The sequence below is a fragment of the Patagioenas fasciata genome, chromosome 17 (assembly GCF_037038585.1).
Source record: "Patagioenas fasciata isolate bPatFas1 chromosome 17, bPatFas1.hap1, whole genome shotgun sequence".
Lineage (NCBI taxonomy): Eukaryota > Metazoa > Chordata > Aves > Columbiformes > Columbidae > Patagioenas > Patagioenas fasciata.
In genome coordinates this window covers 8,023,703-8,036,768 of record NC_092536.1, presented here as the reverse complement: position 1 = coordinate 8,036,768, position 13,066 = coordinate 8,023,703, and the positions used below count along the sequence as shown (strand labels likewise).

Below are 13,066 nucleotides of genomic sequence, written 5' to 3'. Positions count from 1 at the left end.
CATGGCATTTTTAAACTGCCAGGTTGTATGGCTTGGCTGTTTCCTAATATCGCTTTCAACCTGAAGATACTGTGTTTCTGCTTGGACAAACTCTTCTCAGTGGTGATTTGATTTCTTTTTGAAATAAAAGGGTTTTCATCATCTGCTATCATTTTTTACTAAGTATCACCTCTTTTCCCCCAGTGTAACCCTTTATTTTGATCCTGGAACTAATAATTTTGTGAAAGCACATTAATGTTCTTTCCAGAAGTGAGGTTTTTAACGTCACCTTTTTGAGGTAAAAGACCCAACATTAAGTGCAGGTAATGACAGTGTATTTAAACAGGTTAAAAAGCAATTGATAACACTTCTGCGTGGTCTATCTCGTTAACAGGAGTGCTCCGCTGAAATACATATACTCAGTTCTGCCACAGGAGATGGTTGGGAAAGCATGCCGTAGCAATCTGACCACTTATTTGGGTTTAATTGGATTAGACACGTATTTGAACACAGCACTCGAGGAGCTGACCGTCTTTCTGCAATTTCCTGGTCTGCATGGTTGGTTTCCTTTTTGATCGCACACATCCCAGTGAAGGTAGAAAATAAGCTAGATACACACCAGTTTTTAATTAAATTTGCTATGACAGGTTGTGTTTAAGCTAGATTCTCTATAATAATTTGTTTTGCATTTGCTGATGACAGATTTATTTATGTATGTAATCAGAACTGTAAGCACAATTTCATTTTTAGAGCTAAGAGAACCTTTTAAATAACGTTTTACTTGGTTTCAGAAAATTTAAACATTTATTCACATTTACTGCTGTCTAAAATTACTGAGAAAATAATGCTGTGTTTCTAAAGTGCAGGAGAACACATCACAGGAAGGAAGGTGAAAATAAATACATCAGAAGCATTATCCCACTCAAATACTTAAAAACCCAAGCTGTATCATTGAGGGAGTTTATCAGATGATGCTGGTCACCTATGACAGCTTTCACTCCACCAAACTAGGCTGGGGCTGTGTCTGAAACCCAGACCCTGCTGGGCTGGAGGGAGAGTCCTTGAGCTGCAGTCTGGTTACCCGGCTGCACAACTGGAACCAGAAACTCTTCCCTCTCGACTTCTGGTCAAACAGCCATCCTGAGGCTTCGGGGGATGTTAGTCAGCCGTAATCAGGAGGTTGTACAGCATTTGGAAGCAGCTACGGAAAACTGCAATTGTTGGGTGGATGGTGAAGGAAGCTGGCACGCAGCACACAGGGCCAGAAGGTGGTGGAACGCCAGAAATGAGCCTCTGGCAGCTGGGAGAAGGAAAACACAGAGCACACAGGCAGGGACACCTTCAAGGCAAGGACAGACATGAAGAAGCAGGATTGTCAGCGGAGATGTCAATAGTAGAAACGGCAACAGAAGGAGTCGAGAGTAACAAGAGGGCAAAGTACAACCAGTAAGAACCTGTGAGCAACTGGATTGTCAGGTAACAACTTCTGTCTGAGCACTGTAAACTGGAATGCAAAATTAATAACTGCTTCTAAGAGAAAAGCTTGATAAGGGGTAATCAGATGATTCCACACCGTGGTCTTTTGACACGCTGCCATGGGTATAAACGTGGAGACACAAGCATGCTAAGATGTATAAAGATATGTATTTGAACACATTTTCAAGGGAACAGAAGATACAGCACATCTCAAGCAGCACTGGCCATTGTAGTCAGAGCAAGCAGCAGTAGGATTTCAGATCAGGGTTAATACTTTTTGTCAAGAGGGTTAAATTGTGGGGAAAAAAAAATCAGAAGTGGTAAAGATCCTTGTGCACAGTTTCTGCAAGCTTCCAGATCAAGTAACAGCTATTGCAGGAAAACAGGACAGGCACTGCTGAGCAGAGTCAATGGCACAATGCAAACCACCAACTGCATCTTAACCTCCTGTCCAAGCCCTAAGTTTATTTATATTTATATGGGAAACAACTAGGAGGAAAATCTGTATAAAGACAGTCTGCTAACTAGAGGTTGCAAAACTAAGCACTTAAGTTAGGAAATGTCAGAAACAAACTTGCCCTTATTACAGCAATTCAGTTTTCACATATAATAACCTTGCGCTGTGTAACATCAGCGGGTTGTAGCGCAGCCAAGAGCCGCGCAGGGCCCGGCCGGGGCTCGGCACGGAGAAGCGCTTTTCCTGCAGCGCCTCACGGCCGCCCAGCCCGCGGGTAACGGTGTCACAGCGCCGTGCGGGACCCCCGGCTCTCGGGGCTTCCTCCGGGCGGTCGCCTAGGGGCTGGAGCCCCGCCCGCTGCCGGGAGGGCTCGGGCCGGCTCTCCAGCGGGAGGGCGGCGGGAGCGGGACCCCTGCCCGGCTCCATTTCCTGCCTCCGGCCCCGTCACCTGACGCCTCTAATGGCGCCGGGCGGCCGCGCGCCCGTAGAGCCGGCACGCCCACCACGTGACTCGCCCGCCGCGCCCCCTCCCCAGCGGCTGCGGTTACCGCAGTCCCCGGCCCCGCCCCCTGCCCCGCCCCCTGCCCCGCCCCGCCGCTCCCTCCGCGCGAGCCCCCGCCCCTCCTCCCCTCCCCCCGGCCTGGCTCGGTGCGCGCGCGCGGCCGGCGGCGTCTCCTCAGAGCGGCCGCGGCGGGGACGGCGCTGACGGGGCCTCGGAGCCGGTGGCGGCCTGTGCTGCGGAGCGGGCGGCGCCTCTTTCCATCCCTCCCGCATCCTTCTCCTCGTCCCCCTCCTTCCTCCTCCCCCCGCCTCCGCCCCCCCCCCACTCAGTCACCGCGGTTCCCGGCACGGACAACATGGCGGCGGTGTCGGGGGCCGGGGCTGCGGGCGGCTCTGCCAACGCCGGGGGCCCAGAGATGGTGCGGGGCCAAGTGTTCGACGTGGGACCGCGCTACACCAACCTCTCCTACATCGGCGAGGGGGCCTACGGCATGGTGTGGTGAGTGCCGGCAGCCAGCCCGGCTGGGGCAGCGCCCTTGCCCTCAACAACTCCCTCCCTCCTTCCCTCCCCGCCGCCCTGCCGGCCGCAGCCTCCGCGGGGCCCGGCCCCGGGCTCCGGCCCGCCCGTGTGTCGGGGGAGGGGCAGCCGGGGCTCCGGCATCTCTGCCTCGCTCCCCTCAACTCTGCTTTTCCCTCCGTGTTCCCGAGGTTTGTCCCTCCGGCATCCCCTTTCCCCTCCCTCGCTGCCGCCTCCCCACGCTTCCAAAATTCCTCCATCCATGGGTGCAGCTCAGCGTCTCGTTTCCTTTCAGCCGTGCGTTTATTTCCTTGGATATTTTTCGTCCCTGTCTCTAGAGTTGGTTGCTCTCTTTTATTTTCTCCCTCACTGTTGTGCTATTGCAGGCGGTCAGAAAGGGGGAAAAGGTAGAATCCTGCTAGCAGCTCCGCGGCTCTTTGTGCCCCACCAAGGCTCACCTGCCTGCCTGGCCCTGAGGTCACGGCTGACAAAAAAAGTGAATTTGTGCCTAAGAGTTGCTGCCCCTACCAGGCTTTTCTTAGGACGTGCTGTCTGTGCCGTAAAGCCTGCCAGATTAGTGTCTAAATGAACATGCATGCAGGTGAAAGTTCTCTTCAGCCGTTCTAGCTTGTGGTTATTTTTTTATACCAAGTCTCACTAAAAAGCAATCGTGTGTGTTTGCTTTGGTTGATATCGCTCTTAAAGACTCGGGTGAATTAGCTACTAAAGACTGAAAAGGTAAACTAAGCAGATGGAGAGCGTGAGATGGGTTGTTTTTATTTTTTTCTTTTCAATCTAGATGAGTTGGGATGATGCTCCGTGATGCTACGTGTAGTGCCTGGGTTATAAATCCGACATGCTCAGTGGCCTCACTTAGGATTTCTTATTCTGTCTTCTATTAGTAAAAGAGGTTAAAAACCTCCTTCTGAAATAATTTATGGGATGCAGATGAAAAACTTATTTTGTTATTGTTTTGTCAACTTTCTTCCAACGCTGCATCTGTTTCTTCAGTGTGCTTTTGACCAGAGGTACTAAAGGAGATTTACGGGCTATGACTTCATGGAAGCTTTATCAGCATTAATTTATTTCTCTGATGCTTCATCTTTTGTAAACCAGTGCATTTCTCAGCAAAGGCTCCTCACAGCCTTCAGCTGTATGTTACAGGTTTTATAGCTCTAAGTTTTTGCGTATAGTCGTTGAATTGTGCTGGCCTGTTAAGATGAAGTCATCCCATATTTCAGGGTGGAAGCTTTCGTCTAGGCCTGAACTGAGCTGGGAGGTGAGCCTCTTGTGAAGTTTTAGTTGTGGCCTTCGCTTTTTTTGCTGTGGGAATAACCTTCAAAATGTAAATCAGCAATCCTTTTCACAGTGTAAAGATATCCTTGTTATTGTTTTAGTTCTAGAAATCACAACAACGTATCGAGTCCAAAACCTGTTAATGTAGCTTATGGTACAAGCTGTACTTTATTACTGTGTACTTTATCATCTGGGCTAGGGCAGCTAAACCAGTGCAGATAATCTCAGTACTAACTGCACTGGTTTACACTTGCAGTCTGATTTAGGAAAGTACTTGGCAGCGGTATTTCCAAGATGTACACTCTGTATAGGGTGGTTCATGTGAAACGAGGTGTTAAAAGTGTGTTTAACAGACAAGGTGTTAAAGCCGAAATATTTGGCCACAGATTACAGAGATTACAAAGAGCAGTAGGATGGCAGTTGATGCCCTTTTTTGGCATCACTGTGCTAGTGAGCAGATACAGGGGAGATGGGGCCACTTTCTGCCCCTCCAAATGCTATGTTATGAAGTTCTATACTGAAACTGTTTCCCCTCCAAAACTATATAAGGTTATATTTTATTTAAAAACTTGCTCCAATATATTGTCCCTGCTATGAATGCTGTACGGAATTACTAACAAAAATTCCAGATCTCCAGTTCAGTTGAAATATGCACTTGGCTCTTGTGTTTTTTTACTCTAAAATTATTAATGCAAACTACTAAATTGGGTATGTTGTGCACTTCGTTATTGCTCTTCTGCCTTGGGTGTGAAATGACAGGGAACAAAGTCTCAGTTTATATTGTTATACTTGATAAGCCAAGTGTTGGATGCACTTGTTGTAGTTAAATGCCATAGCAACTGTAATGTTTTGTAGTGCCTAACATACAAGCTCTTATGATTAAATAAGATTACTTATAAATCAACAGAGGTATAGGTTATGCAATTTAATACTACACGTTTCTTATCTAGCTTTGATTGCTAATGCAGTGAGGATCTGCAGAAGCCTCTCCCTTGGGGGCAGGGTAGAGGGCAGGCTGCGTGCAGATGGGGATGTTTCCTGCAACTGCAAAATCCATTTAAATTTCTGCACTTTAATGAGGGAAAGCAAAGCAAGCTTTGATGATTCTGTTTTAGACCTAGAGCTAATGCGTACAACTTGGGAAATGCAAGTGCATTGTGCCAGGAGGCTTGTTATACAGAAAACAAGTGACTTTACTCTTAAAATCCTTCAGTCTTTTCCTTATTTTTCCTGAGTCTTGTATATCTAGGTTATTGGATTAGGGAGCTGAAAACAATAATATTCTTTTAATTATATTACTAAAAGGGCAAATTAAGTATTCTTAGGATAGTGCTGTTACAGTCAGTCTTCCATTTTGATTTTGCAGCAGAGAAAATAATGTTTGAGAAATATTGATCGCAACATAAAATAACAGCACAGGAAATAGAGGAAGACGTTGACTGAATAGACTGTACGCGAATGTTCTCTCATCTGGATTTGAAAACCCTTAAAGGCATTGATCTATTTTCTCCAGTGCATTCTTTTTTAACCTAATCAGGTTTAGAGTAAAAATAAACTTAACAGTGTATTTACTGCTGTGTTGTGGTTGCACTTCCTCAGCTTCGCAAGCAGAAAAGGCATCAGGCAAACCCCCCTCTTAATGTCCTCCAGTTAAACTCTGCCAAAATTGTTCATCCTTTTTGATACAGGCTTGCATCTTACTTGGAAATTTTGTTGCTGGAGGTGAAGAAGTTAATAAGTGGATAGCCATGTCAGTGTTCCTTTCTAACCTGTTGTTTTCAGTATTTCTGCTTGTGAAACTAGGGGATGACCACAGAGCAAACCAAGTTTTAGCCACAGTCTTCAGTACTTTCCAGTACTGCAGGACTGTCTTTGAGCAATTTAGTCATACAGTCATGTTTGTTATTCTGAATTAATTTATCCAAATATATGCAAATGTTGTGTTTATTTTTTTTCTCTTCCCTTTCTCTTTTGCTTGAGAGTTGTTTTGAAGGGCTTTGGTGGGAAGCCCTTCATGTAACTTGCCCTTTCTTTCAGTGATAGGGGATTATCAACCTCAGAGTCAGCTGGGAATGACTTTCACACGAAGTCTGAAAATTTCAGAGCTGCCTTTCAGACACAATAAAGTGTGAAAGGTTTGTGGGATTGTCTCCTCCTTCCCAAATGTGTGTGGGCTTTTTTTTTTCTTCTTAAAAAACAAACGAACAAAAAACTGTTAACAGGCCATACTTAAAACACACTGACACAGCAAAAAAATAGGATTGTGTCGAGCTTTAGATTTCTGGTGTGAATTGCTCTTCATCAAGTTGGTCAGCGGAAATTTGGTAAGGATGATCATTTGACAGCTTAAAACAAGTCAGCATTTGGGAAAGAAATTATGAATGGGATTGTGATAGGGATGTTGGTTTATATTCTGGGTTTTGGAAGTCCTTTTTATAATCAGGCTTATGTGAATGTGAAGTATTATTACTGCTGTGAATAACTGCATATAAGTAATAAACATGAATGCAGTTGGAAGAAAACAAACTTGAAGCTCAAATCTTGCATTTCTTGGCCTGAATTTGACTGTTGTTACAAAGACATCTTAGTGTTACTGATGTGCTATAGAAGAGTGATATTAGAAGTTAAGGTAGTCAATAGAGGGACTTACTTTAAAGTAATAGTGAAAATAATATTTTAAAACATTTGGTAGTAGTTTTTTCAAAGTTCTGCTCCTTTCTGCTGTCTCACAGAAGAGCCCTACTTGTAGAGGATGGATAATTTAAAATGAAATCTGAGAAGTGTGTTCATGAAGAGGCTTGAAACAGAAAAAAAACAGGGATAGAATGATCTGCAAGGTGTAGATATTAAAAGATGAAAATAGAAAACTTGATGAGCTTGATGATTGTGTAATATTTTCTTTTGAGACTGCCCAACATTACACAAAAAGGTAGCATTTGCATCCCTGTGAGGGTCAGGTGGGCGGGCTGCTCTGTGGCAAGGATCAGAAACAGCCTGTAAGTTTTTTTTCTGTTAACCATTGCACTGATACGGACAAAGTATGCTGTAATGATAGAGCAAGTATAGAGATTGATGTTCCTATTTATATGTGCTTTTAGGGAGCGCGGGTTGGTTATGGGTGTCCATACCCAGTAATTAACATGTTCTAGTCTTTGTCATGAGGAAGATGGGGAGCTGATACAAGTTAGCCAACCCCGACAGATCGTTCTTATCAGGGAGTGTAATTGGTGGGTCCTTATCAGCTTCTGTCCCCTGGGGAGGAGGTCCAGGTCAGTGTTTCCCTTCAGTCACCCAAGCTTGTTTAATCTGAGGTGGAAACACGAAAGGAGCTATTAGAGCTGCTTTTCCCTCTCTCCCCTGGGATGCGACAGGAGGTCCCCAAGCTGTGCAGCAGGTGGCAGGGATGGGACAGCAGCTACTTGCTCACTCTGGTTGTATCAGAACTGTCTGTGAGATTTATGGAAGATGAGAGGTAGCAGCTTCTCCTGTCCACCCAAAGTAATGGGATGTTAGCTTAAGAGTTGAGGGGTGCAGCTCAGGGGCACTTGCATTTTATAAATAAATACACATTTTCTTAACATAGCCTGGTCCAGCCCACAGAAACAGATAGGGATAACTTGTGTTATTTTTTTAAGCCTGATGGTAGAGGTCTTAGAGATGGAAAGTTTCTACACGTTTCTTAAAAATAGGTATTTTGCTGCAGTGAAGAAATCCTGTATGCTGCTCAGCTGAAGAAGAGGCTGTATCAGGAGGTCACGTATGAGAAGTCTGACTTGTCCAAAGAGATGTGACAGATGCCCCAGTTTCACAGATGGATTTATTGGTACTCTGGAGATGAGAAATGTGTATTTGTAGGGCACCAGGCTCTGTTCAGTGAGCTCCCTGTTTAGGTGTGGGGATCTACAGCCCACAGAGGATTTAATACTTACCAATGGAGTAGATGAACAGCTTAACTTGATTTGAAAACTAGTACTTTGCCAACATAGTAATTTTTTAATGCTTTTTATGTTGATACTTTGTCATAGCTTTCAGCTATGATCTAGTGATGAAATTTATTGATCAGTTGGATATTTCATAAAAATATTTTATGACATCTTGCTATGGAATCTTTCACAGCATAATGTAGGTTGAAAGGGACTTCCTGAGGTCATGTAGTCCAACCTCCTACTCAAAGCAGGGCTGATGTCAAAATTAGATCAGGTTGCTCAACTTGTCCACTCAATATTTCCAAAGTCTTCTGGGTGGAGATTCCACAACATCTCTGGGCAACTTCTGGTTCTAGTGTTAAACCAGTGGAATTTTTGCCCTTAAGAACATGAGAGTTTCCCTTGATGCAACTTGATGGTCACCTCTTGTCCTCTGTACTGTACCTCTGAGAAGTGTCTGGGTCAGTTTTCTCTGTATCTCCCTTTATGTAGCTTAAACCAGCAATTAGATGCTTTCTGCCCAGCCACCCTTTTTTTTTTTTTTTTTTTTTTTTCCCTCCTAGCCTATAGAAATCCAGTTTCCTCTATTTTTTTTCTTTTATGTCAGGTCCTTCAGCCCACTGTGCATCCTCATGGTTTTCTGCTGGACTTGCTCCAGTACTGGGAGAGAGGAAAACCAAACACAGAATTCCAGATGTGGCCTCACAACAGTAATCACTTTTCTTGACCTGCTGGCTACACACTTAATAACCCAGCCCAGTCCATGGTTAGTTTTCTTGGCTGTGGGCAGGTGCTGCTCATGGATGAAGCTGGATGTTGTTCTGCTAATCTAGACAATACTTTTACTTGCACTTAAAGTGAGGTATTTTAGGAACTTTTCACATAATGTCTGAAAAACAAACAAACAAACAAACCCCATAACATTTTATTAAACTATTTCAATTGTAATTGATTTTGATTTCCAAATCACTCAAATGAAGCATATGGAGCCATAAACATATTCTAGAGTACAATTATACTGTTTCGTAAGGTAAATTAAATTAATAGTATATGTGAAATGCAGCAAAGCGTAGTTTGTTTCAGATGGTTTATTTGTGTAAAACCTAGATTCTAGTAATTGTTAGTTAAAGAGAGTTGTTTGCTTTGGAATGAATCTCCTTTTCAGAAGGGAACTTATTTTCCTTTATGTTATTAAAACTTTTGGGCATGTAAAGAAGCTATTATCAAACTCATATTTTTGCAAGGTACATTGAAAGCCAAATATGCATTGCTTTATCAGCTTCTACCAGGTAGATTAATAAGATTCAGTTAGTAATAAATGTCATTCAAATGGGGGTTATTTGATGAGATTATTTTCTTATAATTGATATCTACTTACCATTGATGGTGGACTTGGCAGTGTTAGGTTAACAGTGGATGAAACAGTTTGTGTGTGTGTATATATAGACAGATGGCTTGAAGAAAGGCTTGAATAGAAATATTGTTCTATTAGATTTGGGCAGAATCTTCCGTGACAGTCCAGTTTTTAGTGGAGTTGTGCAAGTGTTTTCACTATTTATCTTGTTTACCAGTACCTAATATCACAATGGCCTAAGTTCTGTTAACAGAAGATCTCTTCTCTTAGAGGTTCTTCTTTTGTATTTTAAGAGAATTTTCATAGAATACTGGAATACTCTGTGGTGATTGGAATGCAAATGAGAGTTTTTGTTACATTGTAGAAAGTAATTCGCCTGTGGTGTGGGTACGTTTTAAGTACCAGCAACTTGCAATTAGACTTACAGTTTATAATATGCAATTACTTCGCTTTGCAGTTTTCCTTAAAATTAGCAGCTGTTACTGCAGTGCCTTCTCAGTTGTTTGGAGAGAAGGCAATTTGCTCCCCCAAATATTGCTGATGTGTCCTGCGTAAAACTTGAAGTCACTTGAGCACTGCAAATCGATACTTCTGAAACCGCTTCAGTCCAGAATTTGGCCAATTTGATTGGGATTTGGATGGTGCAAAGTACTCCAAATGACATTCAGGATGCCTTTTATGTTGGATTTTTCTGAGTGTTTCATAATTGTGGAATATCTTCCTTTTAGTTACGGGAGCTGACGTGTCTTAATGCCGATACCCTGCCTGAACAAAACACAACTGTTAGTATGTTGAGGGGCTAGAGTTTACTGTTAGCATGCTTTTAAAAAGATAGAAGAAACATGCAAAACATGCCTTGTAAGCGGATACTGAAGGGAAGTAACTTCTGATAGTGGTGAGATGCACCGTCAGTGCTGGTGGTTTAGGTTTTTGTTTGTCTTGTTTTGCAAGCGGAGTACTGAACTGGCCATGGTAAGGTGGATAGTAGAGCTTGCTTTCTCTGGTGCTTTGTGATAGTTTTCATTTTGCACTGATTTTTCTACAGGTTTAGGAAAACCTCTCTAAGTATCCATGGATGATCTTGTTCAGTGTTTTATTTATTTTCCATTGGAGTGGAATACTGTGAACTGTCTCTTTTGAAGATTTATGTAGCGTGGAATCAAATAAGCTAATTCCTGAAAAAATATCGTAATTGTATGGATTTTTTCCTTTTTCTAAAGCTGATTAGGGATTGAAGTCAAATTAGAACATTATTAGACAGAAGAGTAAACCACACTGGGAGATTTGTTAATGAGGTTTCACTCCCAGCTCTCTCCCCTCTCTCTAGGAAAGGACAATGTTTCCTGCACACATTCATAGTGCTGCTCTGCTGGCAGCAGTTGTTTCCTTGACTCTGGAGTAACACTGCTTGTGGAACTGACCCACCATTGCTGTCTTGGTGGCTTTTTGTTGCCTCTTGAGAAGCCATAAGCACAGGAGGAGGAAGCTGGTGCTTCATCAGCTCGTGTGGAGGTTGAGCTTTCATGACAGTGGGACCTCAACGCTTACACTGTGGTTTCCATGACTGATTTGTGCTGATCTCGGACTGTCGTGCTTCTAAAGGAGCAACCTTTCCTTCTGTGCCTCGCGTCGGGTCATTCCTTCCTCCGCTCTTGTGCTGGTGCTTATAGAGCTGTAGAGTTAGCTGTGGTGGGAAGCTGGTTTAGGTGAAGTTACTTCATAAAAAGTAAAATGTAAAGGTGGTAAGTTGATGTGACTGACACAAAACCCATCGAGTGCTAGTGCTGACGCAGGAGGGGAACGGGAATATGCAGGTAAAGACTTCTTTACTGTTCCTGTTCATAAGCTGCTTTGACTTTGAGCTGCTTTAGTTCTCTGAACTGGCACAAAGAAAGCAACCACTCCAAGCAAAAAAGTGAGAAAGGAGCAGTGTTGTCAAGCACAAAAAGGAGAGGGAGCCGCAACCGCTCCTTTTAATTCATGCAGCCCTTAGGTTGGCTCAGATGTTGTTGAGCTCTTACAATTTTAGCCTGAAATTGATTCCCACAGGAGTTGTCTTTAAGTTTATATAGAGAGAAGAAAACTAGTGATACTTAATATCATAATATCTTATCAAAAGCGATGGGTGCTTTTGGAATGGAGGTTTTATTTTGCAGATAGGAAAAGGGCCTTGAAATGTAACAGTTAAGTTTGCCTAAATGTTAAATTTGGCATAGATGCTATTGAAGGAAATATTGGCAGTGGAGAACCTGTAAACCTCTAAAATGGGGAAGCTAAGTGGGAAGGCAAGAAGTGGAAAAAATAGACTATGTAAAAGTTGTCTGTTTTCTGAAGACTAACTTGAACTGAAGTACCATAAAATAAAGCAGGCATATATGGCAATTTGAAGTCACGGAGCTTCACAGCTAAAGGTATAGAAAGAAAAATACATATTAGAAGAGACTCAGATTGGTTTTTTTTTGAGCAAGTAGGATTGATCAAAACACCATGAAGTTAAATGACAAACAATACAGAACCTTGGGTGAAATGGCTAATATTTTTCTAATACTAGATATTAAAGTGTATTTCTGGAATTGCTGTTTTCCATAGTTCTGCTTAGTAGGTGCTAACAAAGCACAAATCATCTGCTCTGCCACACCCTGGATTATGAATTGACCGAGTTTCTGGCGAAAGTGATTTAACAGGCTCCATTTTGCATGACTAACTCTTTATTTTCAAAATACTAGGAATGATCTAAGGAATTAAATTATTAAATCTTTATTATGTGCATAGTAAATAGTTTAAAATTGTAATGCTTTGGAAGGTTCCATCAGATTTTCCTTTTCAAATACTGAAAAATAAAATAATGCTTTTGTAACCTGTTAGAATCATTTGAGTAGATATATGAAAACGAATTTCCTATAGGAGGTTACAAACGTGCCTTAAAAATTTGTGGTGTGAAGGGCAATAACCTGTAGCAGATCAGAAACTGCCAAAGAGTTAATAACATTTATGAGTAATTATTCACATTTGTCATGGGTGGAAAGAGTTGCCATAATTATGCCAGCAATCTTTAATACTAGGATTGATAGTGAATGTTATGAGAGAGAGGGGACTGAAAAAGTAGGTGGTGAAGGTGAAGGCAATGCAGCTACATTTTCACACAGTAAGCTTCAGAAGTTAACTAAAAGCATGATGGAGCAGTCTGCATTGATTACTTGGGCACCTCGCTATGGACTTGTGATAACGGACACCGGTTTAGAAATTAGATTTATTTTCCCCCTGAATCACACAGAATCACAGAATGTTAGGGATTGGAAGGGACCCTGGTTGGAAAATAAAAACAAAAATTAAAAAATTGCCAGGTGAGTTTCAGTGTCTGGTCCTGGGGCCAGTTCTGTTTAATCTCTTTATCAAGGATATTGAGTGTGCCCTCAGTAAGTTTGCAGATGATACCAGATTGGGTGTGAGTGTTGATCTGCTGGAGGGTAGGATGGCCATACAGAGGGATCTGGACCGGCTGGTTTGTTGGGCTGAGGCCGATTCTATGAGGTTTAACAAGGTCAAGTGCCGGGTCCTGC

At 42.7% G+C, this 13,066-nt stretch overlaps 1 protein-coding gene across 1 annotated transcript in view; it reads left to right on the top strand.

The window, feature by feature from the left end:
- Positions 1 to 2,561: 2,561 nt before the first annotated feature.
- Positions 2,562 to 13,066, top strand: part of MAPK1 (mitogen-activated protein kinase 1) — a 36,643-nt gene continuing 26,138 nt past the window's right edge. Inside the window, exon 1 of the mRNA XM_065851972.2 lies at positions 2,562 to 2,912. Within this exon, the coding sequence (XP_065708044.1) occupies positions 2,770 to 2,912 (143 nt within the window). The 5' untranslated portion in view covers positions 2,562 to 2,769. The remainder of the gene's footprint in view (positions 2,913 to 13,066) is intronic.